The following is a 23,052-nucleotide window of genomic DNA, read 5'->3' as shown; positions in this document are numbered from 1 at the left end:
AATATTTGATTGTGTTACCTGTCATGGTCGTGCTCAGATTTTCAGCAGGATTGCAGTATCCGCGAAGATTTTTACTTGATTCTCTGCATTCATCGCTTTTCAGCACTTTCACTTGTACAAAATAATCATTGGTGTCTTGTGGCTTTATTTCAGTTATAATCCTATGCAAGTTTTCAGCAGTCTCTGTTCAGAAAACAATGCAATGACCAGTTACATCAACAAGCATTCTCACCTCAGCTCCTGCACTAACCTTTGGAACAGAATTCACACTTGGTCATCTCAATGGGCAAGGTCAGCCTGGCTTTCTCAATTGGCATTAATCAAAACTACTGACGTTCAGCTGTTGCTTCAGCAGCAAGTCCAGACGTTGATGCATTGGGATTTTTTTGGGGGCTAAATTATCAGTTTGCTCTGACACCAAATTCAGAGTCCAGACTTGTTGGGATTCCCCAAAGTTGCAAAAGGGATTCACCAAAGAAACCACTAACTTCAGCAGAGACGAAGAGCATGATTGACAAGGGCAAAGGGCTGGATGTTACTTGGTATAAAACATGTTATTTTGCAATAGTCCTCACATGGATCTCTAGGAAGACCAAGCTTGCACAATCTGACCTTTGACACGCCATTATCCCAATTTTTGGGGAGACTGTGGAGTATTTCCAGTAAATATCGCACAACATGTTTTAATTGTTTTTCACGGCAAACAACATGTTGAAGCACCCCAGAGACTTTCGTAGATGTTTCCATAACCAAAGAAAGACAAAATGTTATCTTACATATAATTGGAAAGGCTAGTTTAATTAAAAATTACAGCAAGGGCACTTTAAAATACAAAACTAATAAATGGAACCTCATCAGCCAAAAAACTGTGCAGGCTTCAGGTCCCTCCCTATTCACTGCCTAGGCCCTTCAAATTAGCACAGCTCATTTAAAGCTTCGCTCTTATCCAAACAAACCTGCTCCAGCCAAAGCCAATCTCTTCACATAATTAACAGCTCCCTTCCTTCCAAAATTTCCTCTTAATTCTCTCCAGTGCTCCGTGTAGTACCCAAGTCAGAACTGCACAGTACTCCATGTGTGGGACCACTAGTGTTTTTTTACAATTCCAGCATGACCCCTCTGGTCCTGTGCTTAGAAGCTTTCCCAATACAGACAAGTGTCCATCTGTGTTCTGCCCACCTTGCCTCTGCTGCTGCTACCTTCAAAGAATCTACAGTAACACATCCAGGACCATTCTGTTCATCTACATCTTTTGCTTTCTATCATTTATTATATCTATTCCCTTGTATTTGATGGATCACAGCCTTCTGTGGAAACACCAATGTCCTTGAACAGAAACGCCTACAAGATGTAGTGGATACAGCCCAACCCATCACAGGTAAAGCTCTTTCCACCACTGAGCACATTTACAAGCAGTGCCAACACTGGAAAGCAGCATCCATCATGAAGGTCATGCACTCTTTTCATTGCGGCCATCAGGAAGGAGATACCAGAGCCTCAGGTCCCACACCATCAAGTTCAGAAACAGTTATTACCATCAACCACCAGACTCATGAACCTGAAGGGATAACTTCAAGCACTCCTACAATAAACTCCTACAACAAACTCTGTACTCTACAACTTGTGTCTTCAATATTTATTGCTTATTTATTATTTTATTTTCTTTTTGTGTTTGTACAGTTTGTCTTTTAGCACATAGGGTATTTGTCCATCTGTGTTGTATGCAGCTTTTCATTGATTCTATAGCATTTCTTATTATTTACTGTGAATGCCTGCAAGAAAATGAATCCCAGGGTAGGACATGGTACTTTGATAATAAACTTCCAACTATTTCCCTTCTCCAAAGGCTTACTTTAAATTCCTGGATTGAATTCCTGGTGTTACTTTTTTTAAGCCTATTTTACCAGTCCACTGACATCTTAGTCTGCAATTCTCACTCTTATTATTAAGCACACCATTGGTGCGGATGTCATACCCAACATATCAAGGGTTTGGGGGGTACTGCTGCAAAGCCTTGCCAACATGCCGAACCTATGCCTGTAGCTGGTATGGAGCCAGTGGTGAAGGAATTGGGTATTTAAGCTGATGGAGGGAGGGATGGCTGTATCCAGGGTAATACCAAGTGCCAAAGACAACTGTGTACAGCGAATCCAGTCTCTGGATGGGCTATCGCTGTATCGAATATGTCCAAGATATTTAATAGCTTCTCAAAAATATTGTAATTGCACAGTAAGTCAATCTAGAAAGCTATTTTATCTTTGCACAATGAAATCAGAAAATAGAAAACTAAATTACCATATATCCCACAGATTTGAAATTTGGTAGAGTTTTATAGGAGTGGAGAGTTGTGGAATTTACCAATAACAGTATAATTTTTTGAACAATATATTAAACAAATAGCAAAAAGAAAAGTAAAGCAGACAAAGAATATGTACTGTTTGCAATCCCAGAGATGCCAGACTTCCAATTTAAGACATGCTTCATGTGCACATCCTAGGATAATGAAGTAGAAAATGTGATACTGATGGTGAAGGACAGGCAGTGTAAGGTCTTCGCAAACACAATCTCAGATGTTTATCCACAGCAGAGTAGAAACTAAACAGAAGAGGTCAAAAGAGGATACAGCAGCCCTTGTCTCCTTAAAACTTAATCCTGGCCTGTTAATGGGAACAGTTAAAGATGGCACCGGAGGTTTTCGCGGACTTGGGTAATTTCTTCCAGTTCGTTGGTGAAACAATTTAATTCCTTCTCTTTTAGTATCTTTCTTTCTTTTTTGAAATGGCTGGGTTGCTGCTGCAGTCCATGATCTACATCTACACTCAGCTGCGGTGTTTCACGGTGGTGGGTTCACGCTCTTAGAACTCGCCGAACGTCCTGGCGTTTTTGCTATCGCTAGGTGTTTTCGGGTTGCGGCCCTGTGGACAACCCAGTTCCTCGCTGGTTTCACCAACTAAAGCGTTGCAGGAGATTGAAACATTGAGACAGCAGTGTGTGCTGCTGTCGAAAGAAGGCCCTCAAGTTGGGGGAGCTCGAATAAGTGACGCTACAGATTGTAACATTGAACCAGCGAGCTGTTGATCTCCCACTCATCTGTTGCAGGAGCAGTGTCTCTCTCTCCCACGCCAGTGAGTGAGAGACAGCCTGCCTGAGGTCTCCCACGCCAGTGAGTGAGAGAGAGCCTGCCTGAGGTGTCGAGGTAGTGGGGGTAGCGGGGGGAGGTAGGGCTGATGCTCTTGCTGCTGCCTGCGGGAGGAGGAAGAGGAGCTTTGGGGTTCCAATATTTTCTGCCATTCGTTTGGGTTTTCCTTGTTTTCTGACTGTCTGTGAAGAGTAATAATTTCATGTTGTACACTGCATACATTCTCTGACATTAAACTGAGCCACTGAGTCATTGAAAATTAGATGGAGCATCATAATGTGATTACTAGCATTAAATAGTATACAGGAGGAACTCTGACTGTAACTTTGAATCATTTACCTGTGCCATTACACAAAGAACTCCAGAAATTACTCCTTCAGAGGATGGACTATTTTGCGGCCTTCGTCAGTGTCATGAGTCAGATCAGTAAGTTATTCACACACAATATCTTTGAAAATGGGGTAGTTCAATGCAAGTGAGGGCAGACAAAATCATAATTACTATCTTATAATCCTTTAAAAACAATCTGCATTAGATTGTGATTTTCTCAGTGTTATTTCAAAGTTCAAAGTAAATTTATTATCAAAGTACGTATTGTATATCACAACATATAACACTGAGAATTATTTTCATGTAGACATATTCAATAAATCCTTAATAGAATCAATGAAATGCCCTTTCCTCATTGGGTATTCAAACAATGAGAAAAGACAGCAAACTGTGCAAATACAAAAAGAAAGAAATAATAATAATAAATAAATAAGGAATAAATATCGAGAACATAATATGAAGAGTCCTTGAAAGTGATTCCACAGGCTGTGGGAAATTCACAATGATGGGGCAAGTGAAGTTGAATGAAGTTATCCACTTTGTTTTAAGATCTTAATTTTGATATTTTAAAACCAAAATATACTTTATTCAAAAATAAAATTATGTACAATAAACCATTCAATGACTTTCAGTCCTTTACAAATGTTTCCATTACAGGTGGCACTCTGTTACTTCATATTTACATACGCTTGTTCAGGGGTATACACACCGCCCCCTACCCCTCAGCTCCCGTGGGGGAAAAAACCTAGACTGCGGTCCTTCCCCACCGGGCCCTTGCGGCGGCTGCACCGAGTTTGAGTGCGTCCCTCAGCACGGACTCCTGCAGCCGAGAATGTGCCAGTTGGCAGCATTCCCACACGGACATCTCCAACAAAGTGTAAGATGTCATCTTCCGCTTTAATTGCAGGTGTCAGGGTCTGTAAATTCAAAATTGTGATCTTCACTCCTAATTTGCAGTGTTCATAAATTGTGTTTGGCCACTCAACTTACTCAATGGTATCACAGCCATCAGACTCTAAGTTAAGGCCCCCTTAGAACTGACAGCTAACTAAATCTACAATGGGAAAGGCAGAACTCACAATATCTTTGTAGGTAAAGTTTACTGGGACAGCAGTGGGTATGGATAGGCAGCCTCTGATAAAATGCCCTACATTAATTAATGAGCTGGTGATATTGTAACTAAATTGTCTACAGTAGCTTACCAAGATCTGCGTCCATTGGAATTAGTCCCTCTGGTGAGGAGCTCTGACAAATAGGAGATACCACTGCTGACAGGCGGAAGGCCATTAAAATTAGTCCTTCCACAACCGTCCTCCATTCTGAAAGGTTTCTGATAGACCTAAAAGAAAAAAGCATTGAGAAGCACTGGTAATGCTAACAGCATAGCTCATTGTGTAAACAATCTGCCCAATGATAGCATATGCAGTCTGAAGGATTCAATTAGCAACCAATGTTGGTATGCGCCCCCATCTACCCTTCATAATTGAATACAATTATCGATTTGTACTTTCTGCAACCCTTACTGAAATAAATTACAAAAATATCACTTATATCGCATGACAAGTATTTATTATTCAGCATTTTTAAACACAATAGTGATGTATATCATATACCATTGTCAAATGGGATTTATGGCACACAGCACCAGATATCCAGCTCCTATATGACATGGCTCTCAAAATGCACTAACTACAGTAAACAGGCTCACCCTGTGAGAAATGGGGTTGTTTGGAAACTCCCACTTTAGGGGTACATATCCAAGTATGAGGCAGTTAGAAGTTCAAAGTAAATTTATTATCAGAGTAAATACCATATACCATCTTGAAATTAATTTTCTTGCAGGCATTCACAGCAAGTACAAAGAAACACAATAGAATCAATGGAAAACTATACACACATGAACAAGTAATGTGCAGAAGATGACAAATTGTACAAATACAAAAATAAAATCAAAATAGTAAAATAAATAAATAACAAATAACATTGCCAATGTGAGTTGTAGAGTCCCTGCGATTGAACCCACAGGTAGTGGAACCAGATTAGTGTTGGGATGAGTGAAGTTATCCACTCTGATTCAGCAGCCTGGTAGTTGAGGGTTAATAACTGTTCTCAAACCTGGAGGAGTGGGTCCTGAGGCTCCTGTACCACCTTCACAATAGCAGTAGCAATAGAGAAAGTATGGTTTGGATGGTGGAGGTCCTTGACGATGAATGCTGCTTTCCTATGACAGATCGCCATGTAATTGTGCTCAGTAGTGGGGAGGGCTTTACCTGTGACAGACAGGGCAGTACCCACTACTTTTTGTAAGGTTTTCCATTCAAGGGCATTGGCCTTTCCATAACAAGCTATGGTGCATCTGTACTCTCCATCACACATCTGTAGGTTTATCAAAGTTTTAGATGAATTTAGATGAATTGCTGAATTTTCACAAACTTCTAAGAAGCCATGTCTTCATTGTAATGCGCTTACTCGCTGGACCCAAGTAAGACCCTCCGAAATGTTAACGCTGAGAAACAAAGTTACTGAGTCTCTCCAACTCTGGTCCCCAGATGAGGACTGGCTCATTGACCACTGGTATCCTCCTTCTGTCCACCAGCATCAGCTCCTGTTTTGCTGACAATTGGTAAGATGTTGTTGTTATGCCATCATTCAGCAAGATTTTCAACTTCCCTCCAATATGATGATTCGTCACTACTTCCGATAAGGTCAACAGCGATGTCGTCAGAAAACTTAAGTACGGTATTGGAGCTGTACTTAGCCTCACAGTCATAAGTATAAAGCAAGTGGAGCAGGGTATGCCAAAAGCCAAGATACTATAACAGTTTCATCGAAGTAGTGAACCTTCCTCGGTGCGGAGCAGCAAGTCAAAGGTCACAGTATTATTCAGGTTCATTTATTGATGAAGATTGACCATTTGAAACTATTTTTATTTGATACGGAAAGGGGAGAAAACAGTGAAAGGGAAAAATAGAAAAGGTATTTGGATAATTACTCATTTTCTTTAATTGCTTCTCAGTGGAAGAGAAATGAACGAATACATGTTAATGAATACTTTCTGACAAGACCAAAGACTTTTATAGTGCAAGTTTGGAGTTCATGTTACATTATAAATGCCATCACAGCACCACCTACAGATTTATTGTTATCTAATTAACAATGACATTTCTAAAATCATTTTACAGAAGGGCAAATTCTAATGCCGGAATTTACTATATAAAGTGGATTCTGGTTAATTGGGCCATCGGTTAATCAGGCAGTTCCTTATTTAGGACAACTCTTAAAGAAGAAAAACTAATCGAGAAAATAGCTGGAATTCCCTTCATTTATTTGAGGCACTATGACATTCCTTCACAACTCCATCAGCACAAAGGCTGCGTGCTTAGCCGCCTATTCTACTTGCTTTGCACGTAAGGTTATGTGGCTAAGTACAGCTCCAATGCCCTGTTCAAGTTTGCTGATGACACCATTGTCATAGACAATGAGGAAGACTGAAAATCTGACTGGGTGGTGCCACAACAACAATATCTTACTCAGTGTCAGCAAGACCAAGGAGCTGATCATTCCCTTCAGGAGGAGGAAACCAGAGATCCATGAGTCAGTCCTCATTGGAGGACCTGAGATGGAGAGGATCAGCAACTTTAAATTCTTCACTCAAATCAAAAGAACATGGCAGTATATACTGGATGAATTCCTCTGACAAAAACTATTAGGAGCTAATAGCAAACACGAGGAAGTCTGCAGATGCTGGAAATTCAAACAACAACACACACGCAAAATGCTGGTAGAACACAGCAGGCTAGGCAGCATCTTTAGGGAGAAGCGATGACGACGTTTCGGGCCGAGACCCTTCACCAGGACTAACCGAAAGGAAAGATAGTAAGAGATTTGAAAGTAGTGGAGGGAGGGGGAAATTCAAAATGATAGGAGAAGACCAGAAGGGGTGGGATGAAGCTAAGAGCTGGAAAGGTGATTGGTGAAATTGATACAGAGCTGGAGAAGGGAAACGATCATGGGACGGGAGAAAGAAAGGAGGGGGGGAGGGAGCACCAGAGGGAGTTGGAGAACAGGCAAACAACTAAATATGTCAGGGATGGGGTAAGAAGGGGAGGAGGGGTATTAACATTAGTTAGAGAAGTCAGTATTCAAGCCATCAGGTTGGAGGCTACCCAGCTGGTATATAAGGTGTTGTTCCTCCAACCTGAGTTTGGATTCATTTTGACAATAGAGGAGGCCATGGATAGACATATCAGAATGGGAATGGGACATGGAATTAAAATGTGTGGCCACTGGGAGATCCCGCTTTTTCTGGCGGACCAAGCATAGGTGTTCCGCGAAACAGTCTCCCAGTCTGCGTCGGATCTCACCAATATATAAAAGGCCACACCGGGAGCACCGTACGCAGTATACCACACCAGCCGACTCACAGGTGAAGTGTCGCCTCAACTGGAAGGACTGTCTGGGGCCCTGAATGGTGGTGAGGGAGGAAGTGTAAGGGCAGGTATAGCACTTGTTCCGTTTACAAGGATAAGTGCCAGGAGGGAGATCAGTGGACAAGGGAGTCACATAGGGAGCGATCCCTGCGAAAAGCAGAAAGAGGGGGGAGGGAAACATGTGTTTGGTAGTGGGATCCCATTGGAGGTGGCAGAAGTTACGGAGAATTATCTGTTGGACCTGGAGGCTGGAGGGGTGGTAGGTAAGGACAAGGGGAACCCTATCCCGAGTGGGGTGGCGGGTGGATGGGGTGAGGGCAGATGTGCGGGAAATGCGAGAGATGCGTTTGAGAGCAGCGTTGATGGTGGATGAAGGGAAGCCCCTTTGTTTAAAAAAGGAAGACATCTCCTTTGTCCTGGAAAGAAAAGCCTCATCCTGAGAGCAGATGCGGCGAAAACAGAGGAATTGTGAGAAGGGGATAGCCTTTTTGCAAGAGACAGGGTGGGAAGAGGAATAGTCTAGGTCAGGGATCGGCAACCTTTACCACTGAAAGAGCCATTTGGACCCGTTTCCCACAGAAAAGAAAACACTGGGAGCCACAAAACCCGTTTGACATTTAAAATGAAATAACACTGCATACAACGTTTGTTTTTGCCTTTATGCTATGTATAAACAAACTATCAGGTGTTGGATTTATGAAATCGATGAACTCCTGCAGAGAAAACGAAATTACATTTCTGCATGCAACAAAAACATTTTGAACTCCGAAAAAAAGACGATGGGTTGAAGGTTACTTTTAAGTAAAATACTCAATGTCTACCATGAAGTGTAGCTTTTCCAGCCACTCTGAAAGGTGATCCCTTTGCTGCCCAGGAAAGTTTTCACTTCTTCCAGACACACGACAAAGCGTTTCAGCACCTCCCCTCTGGACAGCCACCGGACTTTGTTGTGCAACAGGAGATCAGAATATGCGCTTTCCAGCTCATCCAGTAACAAACGGAATTGACGGTGATTTAAACTATTTGCCATTATTTTATTGACAATCTGAATGACAACATCCATTACTTCTGTCCATTCCGGAGGAAATGTTTGAGCGCACAGTGCCTCTTGGTGCAAGATGCAGTAAAATGTCAGCAGCTTTCCGTCCAGCGACTTCTGCAGTAAAGCCACAAATCCGTTGTGCACTCATGCCATACTTGGTGCCCCATCAGTAGCTACTGACACCAGGTGGGTGGTCTTTATTCCTTTGGCTCTTAAACAATTCAAGACAGCCTCACAGATGTCCTCCCCCCGTGTTTGGCCTTTTAGAGGTATCAACTCAATCATTTCTTCCTTTGGCCCGGCAGAGTTTACATACCGGCAGAACAGAGCTATTTGTTCAATATCACCTTTGTCTTTAGACTCGTCACAGGCAATCGAGTAGGCCACAGCTGAATTGATGTCTTTAATTTGCTGTCTTGTGATGTCTTCTGCCATTTTTATGGTTCTGTCTTTGACAGTCTTTGCAGAGGGGGGCATATCCGATTTTCTGCACAATTTCACTCTTGTTTTTAAAGTCCATGAATAGATTTTCTGAAATCGTAATGAAAGATTCTTTTATATATTCGCCATCTGTAAATTGCTTCCCGTGCCTGACTATTTCCTGACCGGCAACAAAACTAGCATATGTAGTTGATTGTCCAGACTTTATCCACTTCTTGAAATGATTTTTGCTCAGATCAACCTTCCGCATCAGTTCCGAAACGGCTTTTTTTCTCTCATCTCCATCTGGATATTTCTGAGCAAAGGCTGCTTCTTTATTCTGGAAATGTCTTGCGACATTTGACTTTTTGTTGTTTGCTACTTTCTCATTGCATATTAAGCATACCGGTAAACCAGTCTCGTCAGCAGTGAAAGCAAATGAATCTGCCCACGTATCATTAAACGTTCTGTTTTCTCCAGACACTTTTCTTTTTTTAGAATTCTCCATAGTTAGCCTATCTTGGATCGAAAAATTAAAGAAATCGCGCACTTGCAGGTGTCAGGCATTGGCAGTGGTGACGTATATTAATAGCGACAAAAAACACGTTTTATTTAGATTGTACAAGATCACCATGATCTTCAAATTTAGAATTACATTTCAAAAACTAACAAACTAACATAAAATACATTTTAATTAAATACTCATCATTTATTTTCCAAAGCCGCAGGGAGCCGCAGCACAGAGATGAAAGAGCCGCGGGTTGTCGACCCCTGGTCTAGGTAGCTGTGAGAGTCTGTAGGTTTATGGTAGGTATCAGTAGATAGGCCATCTCCAGAGATGGAGACAGACAGATCAAGAAAGGGGAGGGAGGTGTCGGAAATGGACCAGGTAAATTTGAGGGCAGGGTGAAAGTTGGAGGCAAAGTTAATGAAGTCGACGAGCTCAGCACGCGTGCAAGAGGCAGCGCCAATGCAGTCGTCGATGTAGCGAAGGAAAAGAGGGGGATGGATACGGGTATAGCCTTGGAACATGGACTGTTCCACAAAGCCAACAAAAAGGACCCATACAGGTGCCCATGGCTATATCCTTGTTTTGGAGAAGCTAATAGATATTTTTATAGTACAGTAGTCATATTGATAGTAACCTAATTTAATCCATATTTCATAATTGGGTCAAAATGTGCTGGCCTCGATGTGTCCCAATTAACCAGAATCCACTGTACTTGGAAATAGAAGGTGGCATCCTCGCTGGTGTTGATAAGTACGAACACTTACTTTAGAGAGAGCTGCTGCAGAACTGCAATGATGCAATGAACTCTTCCATATAAGGGCTTAGAAGCTGCCGCAAGCACCAGAGATTTTTCAGCTTGTTTGATCTCATCTGTCAGACAATCCATCAGGTACTTAATAACTAGAAAATTAGAGGAGAAAATTAAATCCAGGTTAAATGTGAAAGCACCAATAAATATCTCTTTATACCAATTCCTAAGACCTTATGAATTGTTTCTATACATTTGAGCAAAGGGATTTAAAGGCATCTAGTAAGATCGCCAAAATGGATTAAATTTGGGGAAAACGATTTTCATGAAACTGACCTTGCATTTCTGAAATACTTCTGTACATTGCCGGACTTTAGCAGCAATATACATGCTAAAATTTGCTTTAATGGTGCTAAACAAGAGAACTCAAATGCTGCCAAATTTGTGCAGCCACATTCCATAGTAATTACACAGAAGAGCATTCACCAAAATAAACAGCCTCTACCACTGAAGCTATATTTCAACTATCATTTATTACCATTTTCCTCAAATGAATAAAATAATTAGTTAGTAAAAGAGTACTGTTGGAACTTGTTTTTCATTGCTATATATAGATCTTGTCTTCAAGGAAAAAGGCGGAATCAATTGGGTTTCTGTACAGCAATTCAGAAACAAGAGCAAATCAGCCTCAGTGCAGCGGTCTGGTCAAGATGAGAAAGCTGTTCCACAGTTGCTACAGACAAACATGTAAACAGAGCAAAACCGTAACGTAGTCAAGTAGCACCACATGCGTAAAAGCTCAATAAGAATGAATCTGATCCATCAGGAGCAAAGCACAGTTTCAATAATGGATCACCATTGGGTAAATGATCCAGAGAACACCTCAGTTAGCCAGTAATGAAGAGAATTCCAATTATTGGTTAGTAGAATCAAAGTTCAAAGTAAATTTATTATCAAAATACGTATATGTTACCATATCCAACCTTGATATACATTTTCTTGTGGAGGTACTCTATGAATCCATAATAGAATAATAACTGTAACAGAATAAATGAAAGACCACACCAACTTGAGCATTCAACCAGTGTGCAAAAGACAACAAACTGTGCAAATACAAAAAGAAAGAAATAATAATAAATAAGCAATTAATATCAAGAATATATAATGAAAGTCCTTGAAAGTGGGTGCATAGATTGTGGCAACATTTCAATGATGGAGCAAGTGAAGTTGAGTGAAATTATCTGTCTCCATTTGTTCAAGAGCCTGATGGTTGAGGGGTAGTAATTGTTCCTGAATCTGTTAAGTCCTGAGACTCCTGTACTTTCTTCCTATTGGCAGCAGCGGGAGGAGAGCATGGGTTGGATGGTGGGGATCGTTGATGATGGATTCTGCTTTCCTGCGACAATGCTCCATGTTGATGTGCTCAGTGGTGGGGAGGAAATTCAACAACAGTGGAATCTCAAGAAAAGTGACTGCTCTTCCCACGCACATAGGATCTAAATGACTTCAACAACCTGAGTCCACAACAGGAACCAGATGTTTCAATTAAGTGATGGTCTTAAGGATTTTGAAGGCCACCCAAGCCCCAGGGCCTGAAATAACAAAGGTTCATCATTTTAACTCTGCCATAGTGCCATTTTTGCAGCTGCTAGAGCAATAAAAATTTTTTTGGACTCCTTCTAATTTAATTAACCTCCTAAGAGAGGAAAAATAATTCCAAATAAAAGTTTTAAAATGTTATATTCTTCCAAGTCATAAAAATACAAATACTGAAATTCAAAATGCCAGAAAAAAATCAAAAACATAATCCACAATTTTTAGTGTCTGAAATGCTTCTTTCCAACACCAATCTTTTGGATCCATGAATGGAAATGCAATATTCTGGTGTATATTTTCAACACCAAAATTTACCCTGAAAGTCTTAACACCATATTTAACATACTGATTTTTTAAAACACTAAAAACACTCCAATTCTGCCATTTGCAATGTAAGCCCACCAACAGATACATCTTCAATATTTCACAGGGACTATTCTCTCTGTGATTTCCCCACTTTGTCGGTCTCTGCCCATCCCTCCCTGTGGCACCTTCCCACGCAACAGCAAAAAATGCACCAACTGCCTTTTTACCTTTCCCTTCCCTGTCATTTAAGGACCTAAACAATACTTCCATGTGAAGCCACAATTCAGCTCAAATCGGTGTTCACAATGTGATTTACTAAACATTTGGAGAAAGCAAATGTAAATAGCTTTGTCGAAAGCCTTCTTGAGGGAATTGACTCTTATCTTCCAAACTACCTTCAATTCAGTTCTCCATTGTACTCCCACTATGACCTCCCTGCTTTTGGACTCTTTCACTAGTCTGGTGAAGCTCAGAGAGGGGTCAATGAAAAATAAACACGAGATTCTGCAGATGCTGGAAATCCAGAATAAGAAAGAATAAGTAGGGAAAAATATCACATCTTGAAGCATCACAGCCTTCAAAGATTTGACATGAAACTTAAAATATCCAATAACCAGCCTTTCCAGATTGGTTGTGAGTTTCTGTTGAAAGATCCTCAAGCTGTAACTGAACAGATGTGTTCTGTGTCTCAGTACTGTTCTTCCCTCCTACCTCACCTGGTCTCACTCACTCTCGACTCAAAACTAAAAGGAAATTTTATTCTCAAAGTACATATACGTGCAACCCTGAGAGTCATTTTCCTGTGGGCATCCCCAGCAAGTCCATGGAATAGTAACAATAATAGGATCAATGAGAAATCAGCCAGAGTGCAGAAGACACAAACCACAAATGCAAATATAAATAAATAGCAATGAATGATGAGAACTTGAGTTAATGGGGTAAAGAATCCTTAAAGTGAGATTATTGGCTGTAGGAACATTTCAATGATGGGGAAAGAGAGCGCAGTTATCCCCTTCTGTTCAAGAGCAGGACGGTTGAGGGGTAGTAACTGTTCTTGAACCTGGTGGCATGAGTACTGAGATTCTTGTAGCTTCTACCTGACGGCAGCAGTGAGATAACAGCATGACCTGGGTAACGGGGATCTCTAATGATGGATGCTGCTTTCCTACGAAAGCATTTCATGTAGATGTGCTTAATGGTTGGGAGGGCTTTACCTGTGATGTTCTGCACAGAATCTACCTTTTGTAGGACTTTCCACTCAAAGGCATTGCTGTTTCCATACCAGGCCATGATGCAGCCAGTCAGATACTCTCCACTGCGCATTGATAGAAGTGTGTCAAAGTTTTAGATGTCATGCTGAATCCCCAGAGACACCGAAGGAGGCTGAGTCGCTGCCATGCTTTTATCACAATTACATTTACATGCTGGGTCCACCCAGTAACACCCAGGAATTTAAAGTCGCCGACCTTCTTGCCTCTGATCTGCCTGATGAGGACTGGCTCATTGTCCTCCAGTTCTCCTCTCCTGAAGTCGACAATCAGTTCCTGGGTCTTGCTGATACTGAGTGAGAGGTTGTCGTTAAGACACCACTCAGCCAAATTTTCAATCTCTGTTCTGTATTCTGATTCATCACCTCCTTTGATTCGGCCCAGAACAGTGGTAATATCAGCAAACTTGAATATGGCACTGAGGCTGTGCTTTGTCACACAGTCAAAGGTGGAAAGCGAGCAGAGGAGCATGCTAAGCACACAGCCCTGTGGTGCACCTGAGTCGATGGAGATCTTGGAGGAGACTTTGTTGCCAATCTGAACTTACTGGTGTCCACAAGTATGGAAATCCAGCATCCCATTGCACAAGGCGGCAGTGAGGGCAAGATTCTGGAACTTATTGATGGTATTGAATGCTGAACTGTAGTTGATAAAGAGCATCCTGATGTCTGCATATTTGCTGTCCAGATGTTCCAGGGTTGAGTGAAGAGCCACTGAGATGGCATCAGCTGTGGACTTGTGCTCCAGTAGACAAAATGGAGCAGATCCAAGTCCCTTCTCAGGCAGGAGCTGATATGTTTCATCACCAACCTCACAAAACACTTCATCACTGTGGATGCAACAGTCATTGAGGCCAGTTACCAAGCTCCTCTTGGGCACCAGTCTAATTGAAGCCTGCTTGGAGCAGGTGAGTCCCACACACTTCCAGAACACGAGATTGAAGATCTCAGTGAACACACTGGCCAGTTGATCATGTTACGTACACCGTAACTGGGTCGCTTACCAGCAAAGGTAGAGAGGTCCGTTGAAGTCTGATGGTACTATTTTTAACAGTATTTATTGATAAAAATACACAAAAATAATATCAGTGCAAACCTACAGATAATATACTTCGTCAACACTAAATCTAAAAGCGCGGGTATAATAATAATCAATAAGAAATAGCTCTATCGTTGTCTAGGGGATAATGTATTGTCCGATGGAAATATAAAAGTCACTCAAGTTCATTCAAGCTGCAGCTTTTTGGTTGTCGAGAAAGACGGAGGTTTAACTTTCCCATTCCTTTTATGATGTCAATCCTTCGAGAGTCATTGGGGGCTGATTTCCCTTTTGTTGTTAGCTAAAGCCGTGCTTCCGTGGTAAAGGCCCACCAATTCTGAGGCAAATGGAAAAGGACACACGTGGGCTTTTTCACCGGCTTTCGCTATTACGCTGTTACAGGAGTTGTAGCATTTCTTCTGGTGCGTCTCGAAGGGCTGTTCCCCAGACCCTCTTTTATCCTGACTCACAGGGTCTCAGATGTCAATCAGGTTGGGATGATGCAATCGCTCCACCAACCCCCCCTCGGTTCATTGCCTGGGGGCTTCGATGAATCGTACAGTATTCAATACACAATTCCGTCTCCAAGAGACAATAGCCGTTATCAATGATTCCGCCTTTCGGAGGCCAGGACGCATTCCAAACACTTTGTGGATTCTGCACGTCTCTCTATCATTTCCTGGGTCTCCTGACCTGACTTAATAGTGATCTTGTGATTCTCAAAAAGGGGGGGGGGGCCACGGGCATAACAATCAGCACAGGTCTTCAGTACGTGGTCAGGTATGCTGTCCAGTCCGGATGCCTTCTGTGGATTCACCCTCCGGAAGGCAACCTGCACATCATTGGAGGATGCGAGGGCTTGCAATGGTTCCTCCAAGTTCTGATGGTCAAAGTGAGCAGAGAAAGCATTGACCTCATCTGGACACAGAGCCCTGCTGTCTCCCATGTCGCTTGATTTCACTTTGTAGGAAGAGATAGCATCCAAGCCCTGCCATAGCTGTCAATCATCCCTCGTTGATTCAGGTTTGGTACAGAATTTCCACTTCACCTGTGAGACGGCTTTCCAGAGATCATACCTGCACCTCTTGTACCTTCCTTGACCGCCAGACTTGAATGCCCCTGATCTGGCTCTCAGCAGATTTCGGATCTCATCATTCATCTAGGCCTTCTGATTGGAGAAGAGGGACACACTTGTCTACAGCTGTTTTAAGGATGTCCATTACAACTATGGTGTTGTGGCGACCCATTTCCTGGCACATCCGAACTGACTCACAATTAGATTTGCGAGCACAGAGCTTTGGAGCCTCTGCGCCATGGGGGGCAGGTTGAGGGAGGCTTAAAAGTGAGGCTGAAGATTTCGAATAAAGTTTTTTCCTTCAACTGCAGTTACCGACTCCGTGTCGTAATTTTAGCGCTGCGTGTAGCACACCACTACAATTGGTGACCCCGACGGTCCAAACGATTTTTGGACCAGAAATGACCGACGCCGCCTCTGTTCATGCGGTTTCGTTGAAACTGCCGGGTTTCTGGACACAGCGACCGAACCTATAGTTCCAGCAAGCCGAAGCCCAATTCCACATTCGCCAGATCACCTCAGAAGACACCCGCTACTACTACGTGGTGAGCGGCCCAGGTCGCGGAGTTTGTACAGTCGCCCCCGGCAGACGGCAAGTACACGGAATTCAAAGCCCTGCTCCTCAGGACTTTCGGACTCTCATTGCGCGAGCGGGCTGCCCGTTTACTGCACCTGGATGGCTTGGGCGACAGACCTCCATCGGCTTTAATGAATGAGATGTTGTCTCTCGCCGACGGACACACACCCTGCCTCATGTTTGAGCAGGCATTCCTGGAGCAGCTGCCCGAGGATATACGCCTGCTGCTGACCGACACGGATTTCAGTGACCCCCGGAAGGTGGCAGCCTGGGCGGACTTGCTGTGGAACGCCAAAAAGATGAGCGGGGCGTCCATCGCACAGATCTCCCAGCCATGCTCCCGGCAGCAAACCAGTCCAGGCCCGGCCGCAGAGCCCGCCAACCCCCGGCCCAATGAACACTGGTGCTTCTACCACCAGCGGTGGGGCGCAGAAGCCCGCCGTTGTCGCCCGCCCTGCAAGTTCCCGGGAAATGCCAGGGCCAGCCGCCGCTGATGGCTACGGCAGCTGGCCATCGGGATAGCCTCCTGTATGTGTGGGATAGAAGGTCGGGACGCCGGTTTTTGGTCGATACAGGGGCTGAGATCAGCATTTTACCTCCGACGAGTTACGACACCCGCAGCAGGGCACCGGGTCCCCCCCTGAGGGCCGTGAATGGCAGCACAGTAAGGAACTATGGCACCCGTCAGGTGCAGCTACAGTTCGGCTCCAGCCAGTTCACGTGGGACTTCACACTGGCCGCCGTAGCCCAACTGCTTCTGGGTGCGGATTTTTTGCGGGCTCACAGCCTACTGGTCGATCTGCCCAGGAAGAGACTGGTACACGCCGAGACATTTCAGACGTTCTCCCTGGGTGCAGCTCAGTTGCCAGCCCCTCACCTCAGCTCCATCACGCTGTCCGACAACGACTTCACCAGGGTCCTGGCGGATTTCCCATCGGTTCTGGCACCGCAGTTCACAGCGGCCATGCCCAGGCACGGCGTACAGCACCACATCCCGACCCAGGGACCACCCCACCACGCCCGCGCTCGGCGGCTTCCCCCGGACAAGCTCCAACTGGCGAAGGAGGAGTTCCAGAGGATGGAGGAATTGGGGAACATCCGGCGGTCCGACAGCCCATGGGCCTCCCCCCTGCACATGGTGCCCAAAGCGACGGGGGGCTGGAGACCGTGCGGCGACTACCGCAGGCTGAACGAGGCTACCACACCGGACCGCTACCCTGTGCCGCACATTCAGGACTTTGCACGGCGCACGGATCTTCTCCAAGGTAGACCTCGTCCGAGGGTACCATCAAATCCCGATGCATCCTGACGACGTCCCCAAAACGGCTCTCATCACCCCGTTTGGCCTTTTCGAGTTCCTCCGCATGCCGTTCGGCCTGAAGAATGCCGCACAGACGTTCCAGCGGTTAATGGACGCAGTGGGACGGGACCTGGACTTCGCGTTCATCTATTTGGATGACATCCTCATAGCCAGCAGCAGTCGTCAGGAGCATCTGTCCCACCTCCGTCAACTCTGCGCCCGACTGAGTGAGTACAGTCTTACAATCAACCCCGCCAAATGCCAGTTCGGACTCGATACCATTGACTTCCTGGGCCACAGGATTACTAAAGACGGGGCAACCCCTCTGCCCGCTAAGGTAGATGCGGTCCGCCTCTTTCCCCGACCCGCCACGATCAAAGGCCTTCAGGAATTCGTAGGTATGGTCAATTTCTACCGCCGCTTCCTCCCTTCAGCTGCCCGGATCATGCGCCCCCTGTTCGCCCTGATGTTGGGTCCGAACAAGGACATTACCTGGGACGAGGAGTCCGCCGCCGCTTTCGTTCAAACGAAGGAAGCTTTGGCGGACGCCGCAATGCTAGTACATCCCAGAATGGACGCCCCTACCGCCCTCACAGTGGACGCATCAAACACGGCAGTCGGTGGGGTGCTGGAGCAACTCATCGCAGGTCGCTGGCAACCCCTGGCGTTTTTCAGCAAACACCTGCGACCACCCGAGCTCAAATACAGTGCTTTCGACCGGGAACTGTTGGCGCTCTACCTGGCAATCCGGCATTTCAGGTACTTTCTAGAAGGTCGGCCCTTCACCGCGTTCACGGACCACAAACCGCTTACCTTTGCGTTTACGAAAGCGTCCGACCCCTGGTCGTCCCGCCAGCAACGCCACCTGTCCTACATCTCTGAATACACGACGGATGTCCGGCACGTCTCGGGTAAGAACAATGTCGTAGCGGATGCGCTCTCTCGCCCTACCGTTCATGCCCTTTCCCAAGGGGTAGACTTTGAGGCACTGGCAGAGGCACAGCAGGCAGATGAGGAGATTCCGAGTTACAGAACCGCAGTCTCTGGTTTGCAGCTCCAGGACCTCCCCGTGGGCCCGGGTGAGAGGACCCTACTCTGTGACGTCGCCACCAGCCAGCCCCGCCCCGTCATCCCGACAGCCTGGCGGCGCCGTGTTTTCGACTCCATTCATAACTTGGCGCATCCCTCCATCCGGACAACTGTCCGGATGGTTTCCAGCAGGTTCGTTTGGCACGGACTCCGCAAACAGCTCAGTGAATGGGCCAAAACGTGCATGCACTGCCAGACGGCCAAGGTGCAGCGGCACACTAAAGCCCCACCGCAGCAGTTCCATCCCGCCCACCGGCGTTTCGACCACATTCATGTGGATATCGTGGGCCCCCTGCCAGTGTCGCGCAGAGCGCGGCACTTCCTGACTATCGTGGACCGGTTCACAAGATGGCCAGAGGCGGTCCCGCTCACCGACACCACCTCCGAATCTTGCGCCCGAGCCCTGATCGCCACCTGGATATCTCGCTTTGGTGTACCAGCCCACATTACCTCCGACAGAGGCGCCCAGTTCACCTCCAGCCTGTGGTCAGCTATGGCCAGCCTTTTGGGGACTCAGCTGCACCACACCACTGCCTACCACCCACAGTCAAACGAGCTAGTGGAACGTTTCCACCGTCACCTGAAGTCGGCCCTCATGGCCCGCCTGCGAGGAGCCAACTGGGCGGACAAGCTTCCCTGGGTCCTACTCGGCATCCGCACAGCGCCCAAGGACGACCTGCACGCCTCGTCGGCCGAGTTGGTATACGGCGCGCCCCTGGTCGTCCCCGGCGAGTTCCTACCAGCCCCAAGGGGGCAGGAGGAAGATCCCACAGCAGACTATGCGAGAAGCTCTGTAACCTGGCCCCCATACCCACTTCACAGCACGGGCGGCACCCGACCTGCGTACCCAAAGACCTACAGAACTGTAAGTTTGTGTTTGTACGAAGGGGCGGGCATCGGCCACCGCTACAGCAGCCATACGAGGGGCCGTTTATGGTGCTCCGGAACAACGGGTCCACGTTCGTGCTGGACGTTGGGGGGGAAAGAGGAGGTTTTCACGGTGGACCGCCTCAAACCGGCCCATGTGGACCTGGCGCAACCGGCCGAGTTTCCGGCACCTCGGCGCAGAGGCCGACCTCCCAAGCAGGTTCTGGCCTAGACTGTGGACATTGGGGGGTGTATTGCCGGTTCTGGGGGGGGGGGGTTATGTGGCGACCCATTTCCTGGCACATCCGAACCGACTCACAATTAGATAGCCTATGGGGGTTTGCGAGCACAGAGCTTTGGAGCCTCTGCGCCATGGGGGGCAGGTTGAGGGAGGCTTAAAAGTGAGGCTGAAGATTTCGAATAAAGTTTTTTCCTTCGACTGCAGTTACCGACTCGTTGTCGTAATTTTAGCGCTGCGTGTAGCACACCGCTACAGTGTATTCATTCTGATCTCTAGTTGAGTGTTTGAACACGGTCCAGTCCACTAACTCAAAGCAATCCCGTAATCGTTCCCCGTCTCCTGTGACCACCTCTTAGTAGACCTAGAGCTTTGGTTTTCAGGGTCTGCCTGTATGCAGGGAGAAGGACAGCCAAGTGATCCAATTTACCAAAACGCGGTCTGGGCAAGGAATGGTAGGCATTCCTTATCTTAGTGTAACAGTATGGTGGGACCTCTGGTGCTACAGGTTATATGCTAGTGCTAAGCAGGCAAGATTTTCTTCAAACAAGCCTGGTTTAAGTCTCCAAGACTAACTTGCAATGAACAGGATGGGCTGTTTCTTGTTTGAAGACAGCATCACACAGCCTCGCGAGTGCTTGTTCATAGTCGGCGGCTGGCGATATATACACTGCAGTCAGGATTACACAGAACTCCCACGGTAAATAGAATGGTCAGCATTTGACCATTAGGTGTTCCAAATTGGGGGGAGCACAAATTCAACAGATCAACCACGTTGGAGCACCAACAAGAATTAACCAAACAGCACACACCTCCTCCCTTTGCCTTTCCGAGCCTGCGGTTTGGTCCAGTCTGTAAATCATGAGTCCTTCTGGTTTGACTGCTACATCTGGCACATCCGCAGATAACCAAGTTTATATAAAGCATACTACCGACATGAACCTGACCTGCCTCTGGTACAGTAGTCTTGCCCCCAGATCCTCAATTTTATTCTCCAGCAGCTGTACATTTACCAACTTCGTGCTGGGGAGAGGAGGCCTCATCACTCCGCGTTTCAGCCTGGCTTCGACTCCCCCTCTCCTGCCATGCTTTTGGCCACGGTGATAAGCCTTATAGGCATCTCAAGATATTGGTCCTGCTGATCATGAGATCTGAAAACTGTGGAGGTGATTTAAAAGTCCTTTGTTTGAAGGAAAGGTACATGCTGCAGATTCCTACAAAAGAAATTGAAAGGAAGTTTACATAAGAGGAATTTTGGAACCATTTTCTGCAACCCGCAGGAAGTTGCTGATGATTGCCGGTGCCATCTTGTGCCTGACTCACCACCACTTGCTTCATTCAGGCTCTTCCTTTTCTTCTCTTTACCTTCCCCTCTGCAACTTTCAAAATAGGTTTGATTTTTTAAAAATTCTTGGTGCTAATGAAAGGTCATCAATCTGAAAAATTAACCATTTCTCTCTCCACAGATTCAAGATTGTTTAATGCCATTTCCAGCACACAAGCATAAAACGGAACAAAATAATTGATACTCTGGCTCCAATGCATCACAAAAATCAGAATAAGATAAAGACCACAATAATAATAATTAAAACACAATAACTATAAACACATGATAGCTTATACAGTCGGCCTTCCTTATCCACGAGGGACTGGTTCCGAGACCCCCCCCCCCGCGGATACCAAAAAACGCGGATGCTCAAGTCCCTTATTTATCCTGTCTCAGTGCAGTGGACATTAGGACCTGGCGCAGCTCGGAATCCATAGTGTTACTGTTCACGAAAATAATCATGATCACAGTTGAAAATAAAGTGGAAATAATAAAACGATCGGAATGAGGTGAAACGCCATTGGTCATTGGAAAAGCGTTAGGCTACATTCAGTCAACAACCGGAACAATTTTAATGGAGCGTGTGAAAGGCCCTGCCCCGATGAAAGCTACAATTATTACCAAGCAACACAGTGGTTTAATTATTGAAGTGCTTCTTAAGTGTTTTATATGCATAGAAAGGTAAAATATATACTATATACTAAGAAAAAAGTTTGACTAACTGACGCTAAATAATACCGGATGTACCTGTTCCAACTTAAAGACGGATTCAGGAATGGAACTCATTCATAGCCCGGGGATTGCCTGTACTTTTAAGTCATTTCTAGATTACTTATAATACCTAATACAACGTAAATGCTATGTAAATAATTGTTATACTGTATTGTTTACAGAATAATGACAAGAAAAAATAGTCTGTACATGCTCAAACAACCCAGAGAGAACTTCTGGGTTTTCCCGATCCGCAGTTAGTTGAATCCGCGCATGTGGAATCTGCAGATAAGGAGGGCCAACTGTATACATTGATTGACTGTATGCCTATAACCTGACGTTAGGCCAGGCATGGGCAAACTACGGCCCGCGGGCCATATGCGGCCCGTTAAGCTTTTTAATCCGGCCCGCAGAACTTGATGAAATTATATTAATAAACCTTGTTAACGTTTTTTCCCCGCAATTCTGGCGTCTTCCCAATAGATGACGCACTCTATATACATTTGTGGCGACCCATTTCCTGGCACATCCGAACCGGCTCACAATTAGCCAGCATTCCGGCTAAGGGAGATAGCCTGTGGGGATTTGCGAGCACAGAGCTTTGGAGCCTCTGCGCAGGGGGGGCAGGTTGAGGGAGGCCTAAAAGTGAGGTTGGGGATTTCGAATAAAGTTTTTTTCTTCGACTGCAGTTACCAACTCCGTGCTGTAATTTTAGCGCTCCATGTAGCACACCGCTACACATTGACCTTTGTTGAGGTGCAGCGTGTTACTCCACATTTGCGCTTTACTCTTTGTTCGGCTCGACCTATTTGTGTGAACAGGCGTTCAGCGTCATGAACATCAACAAAGCCAGCCACAGATCCAAGTTAACTGACCAATACCTCAGATCCATCCTGAGAATCGCCACAACAAAACTAAATCCAGACTTTGATGCGCTGGCTAAAAAGGGAGACCAACAACACTGTTCCCACTGAAATTAAAAATAAGTTTCTTCGTTGTGTTATGTAAAAAATGCATTTGAAAATATTTTTTTCAATAAG

General features: G+C 45.4%; 1 protein-coding gene across 3 annotated transcripts in view; it reads right to left on the bottom strand.

Moving 5' to 3' along the window:
- Positions 1 to 23,052, bottom strand: part of LOC132402765 (thyroid adenoma-associated protein homolog) — a 440,832-nt gene that overhangs the window by 368,716 nt on the left and 49,064 nt on the right. For all 3 annotated transcript variants that reach the window (XM_059985752.1, XM_059985753.1, XM_059985754.1), the window contains 3 exons: positions 10,637 to 10,772; positions 4,672 to 4,808; positions 19 to 183 (listed from right to left, as the gene is read on the bottom strand). In XM_059985752.1, coding sequence (XP_059841735.1) covers positions 19 to 183; positions 4,672 to 4,808; positions 10,637 to 10,772 — 438 coding nt within the window. The remainder of the gene's footprint in view (positions 1 to 18; positions 184 to 4,671; positions 4,809 to 10,636; positions 10,773 to 23,052) is intronic.

This window comes from Hypanus sabinus, chromosome 12 (genome assembly GCF_030144855.1).
Source record: "Hypanus sabinus isolate sHypSab1 chromosome 12, sHypSab1.hap1, whole genome shotgun sequence".
NCBI classification, from domain to species: Eukaryota; Metazoa; Chordata; class Chondrichthyes; order Myliobatiformes; family Dasyatidae; genus Hypanus; species Hypanus sabinus.
This window is presented reverse-complemented; position numbering and strand designations above follow the sequence as displayed.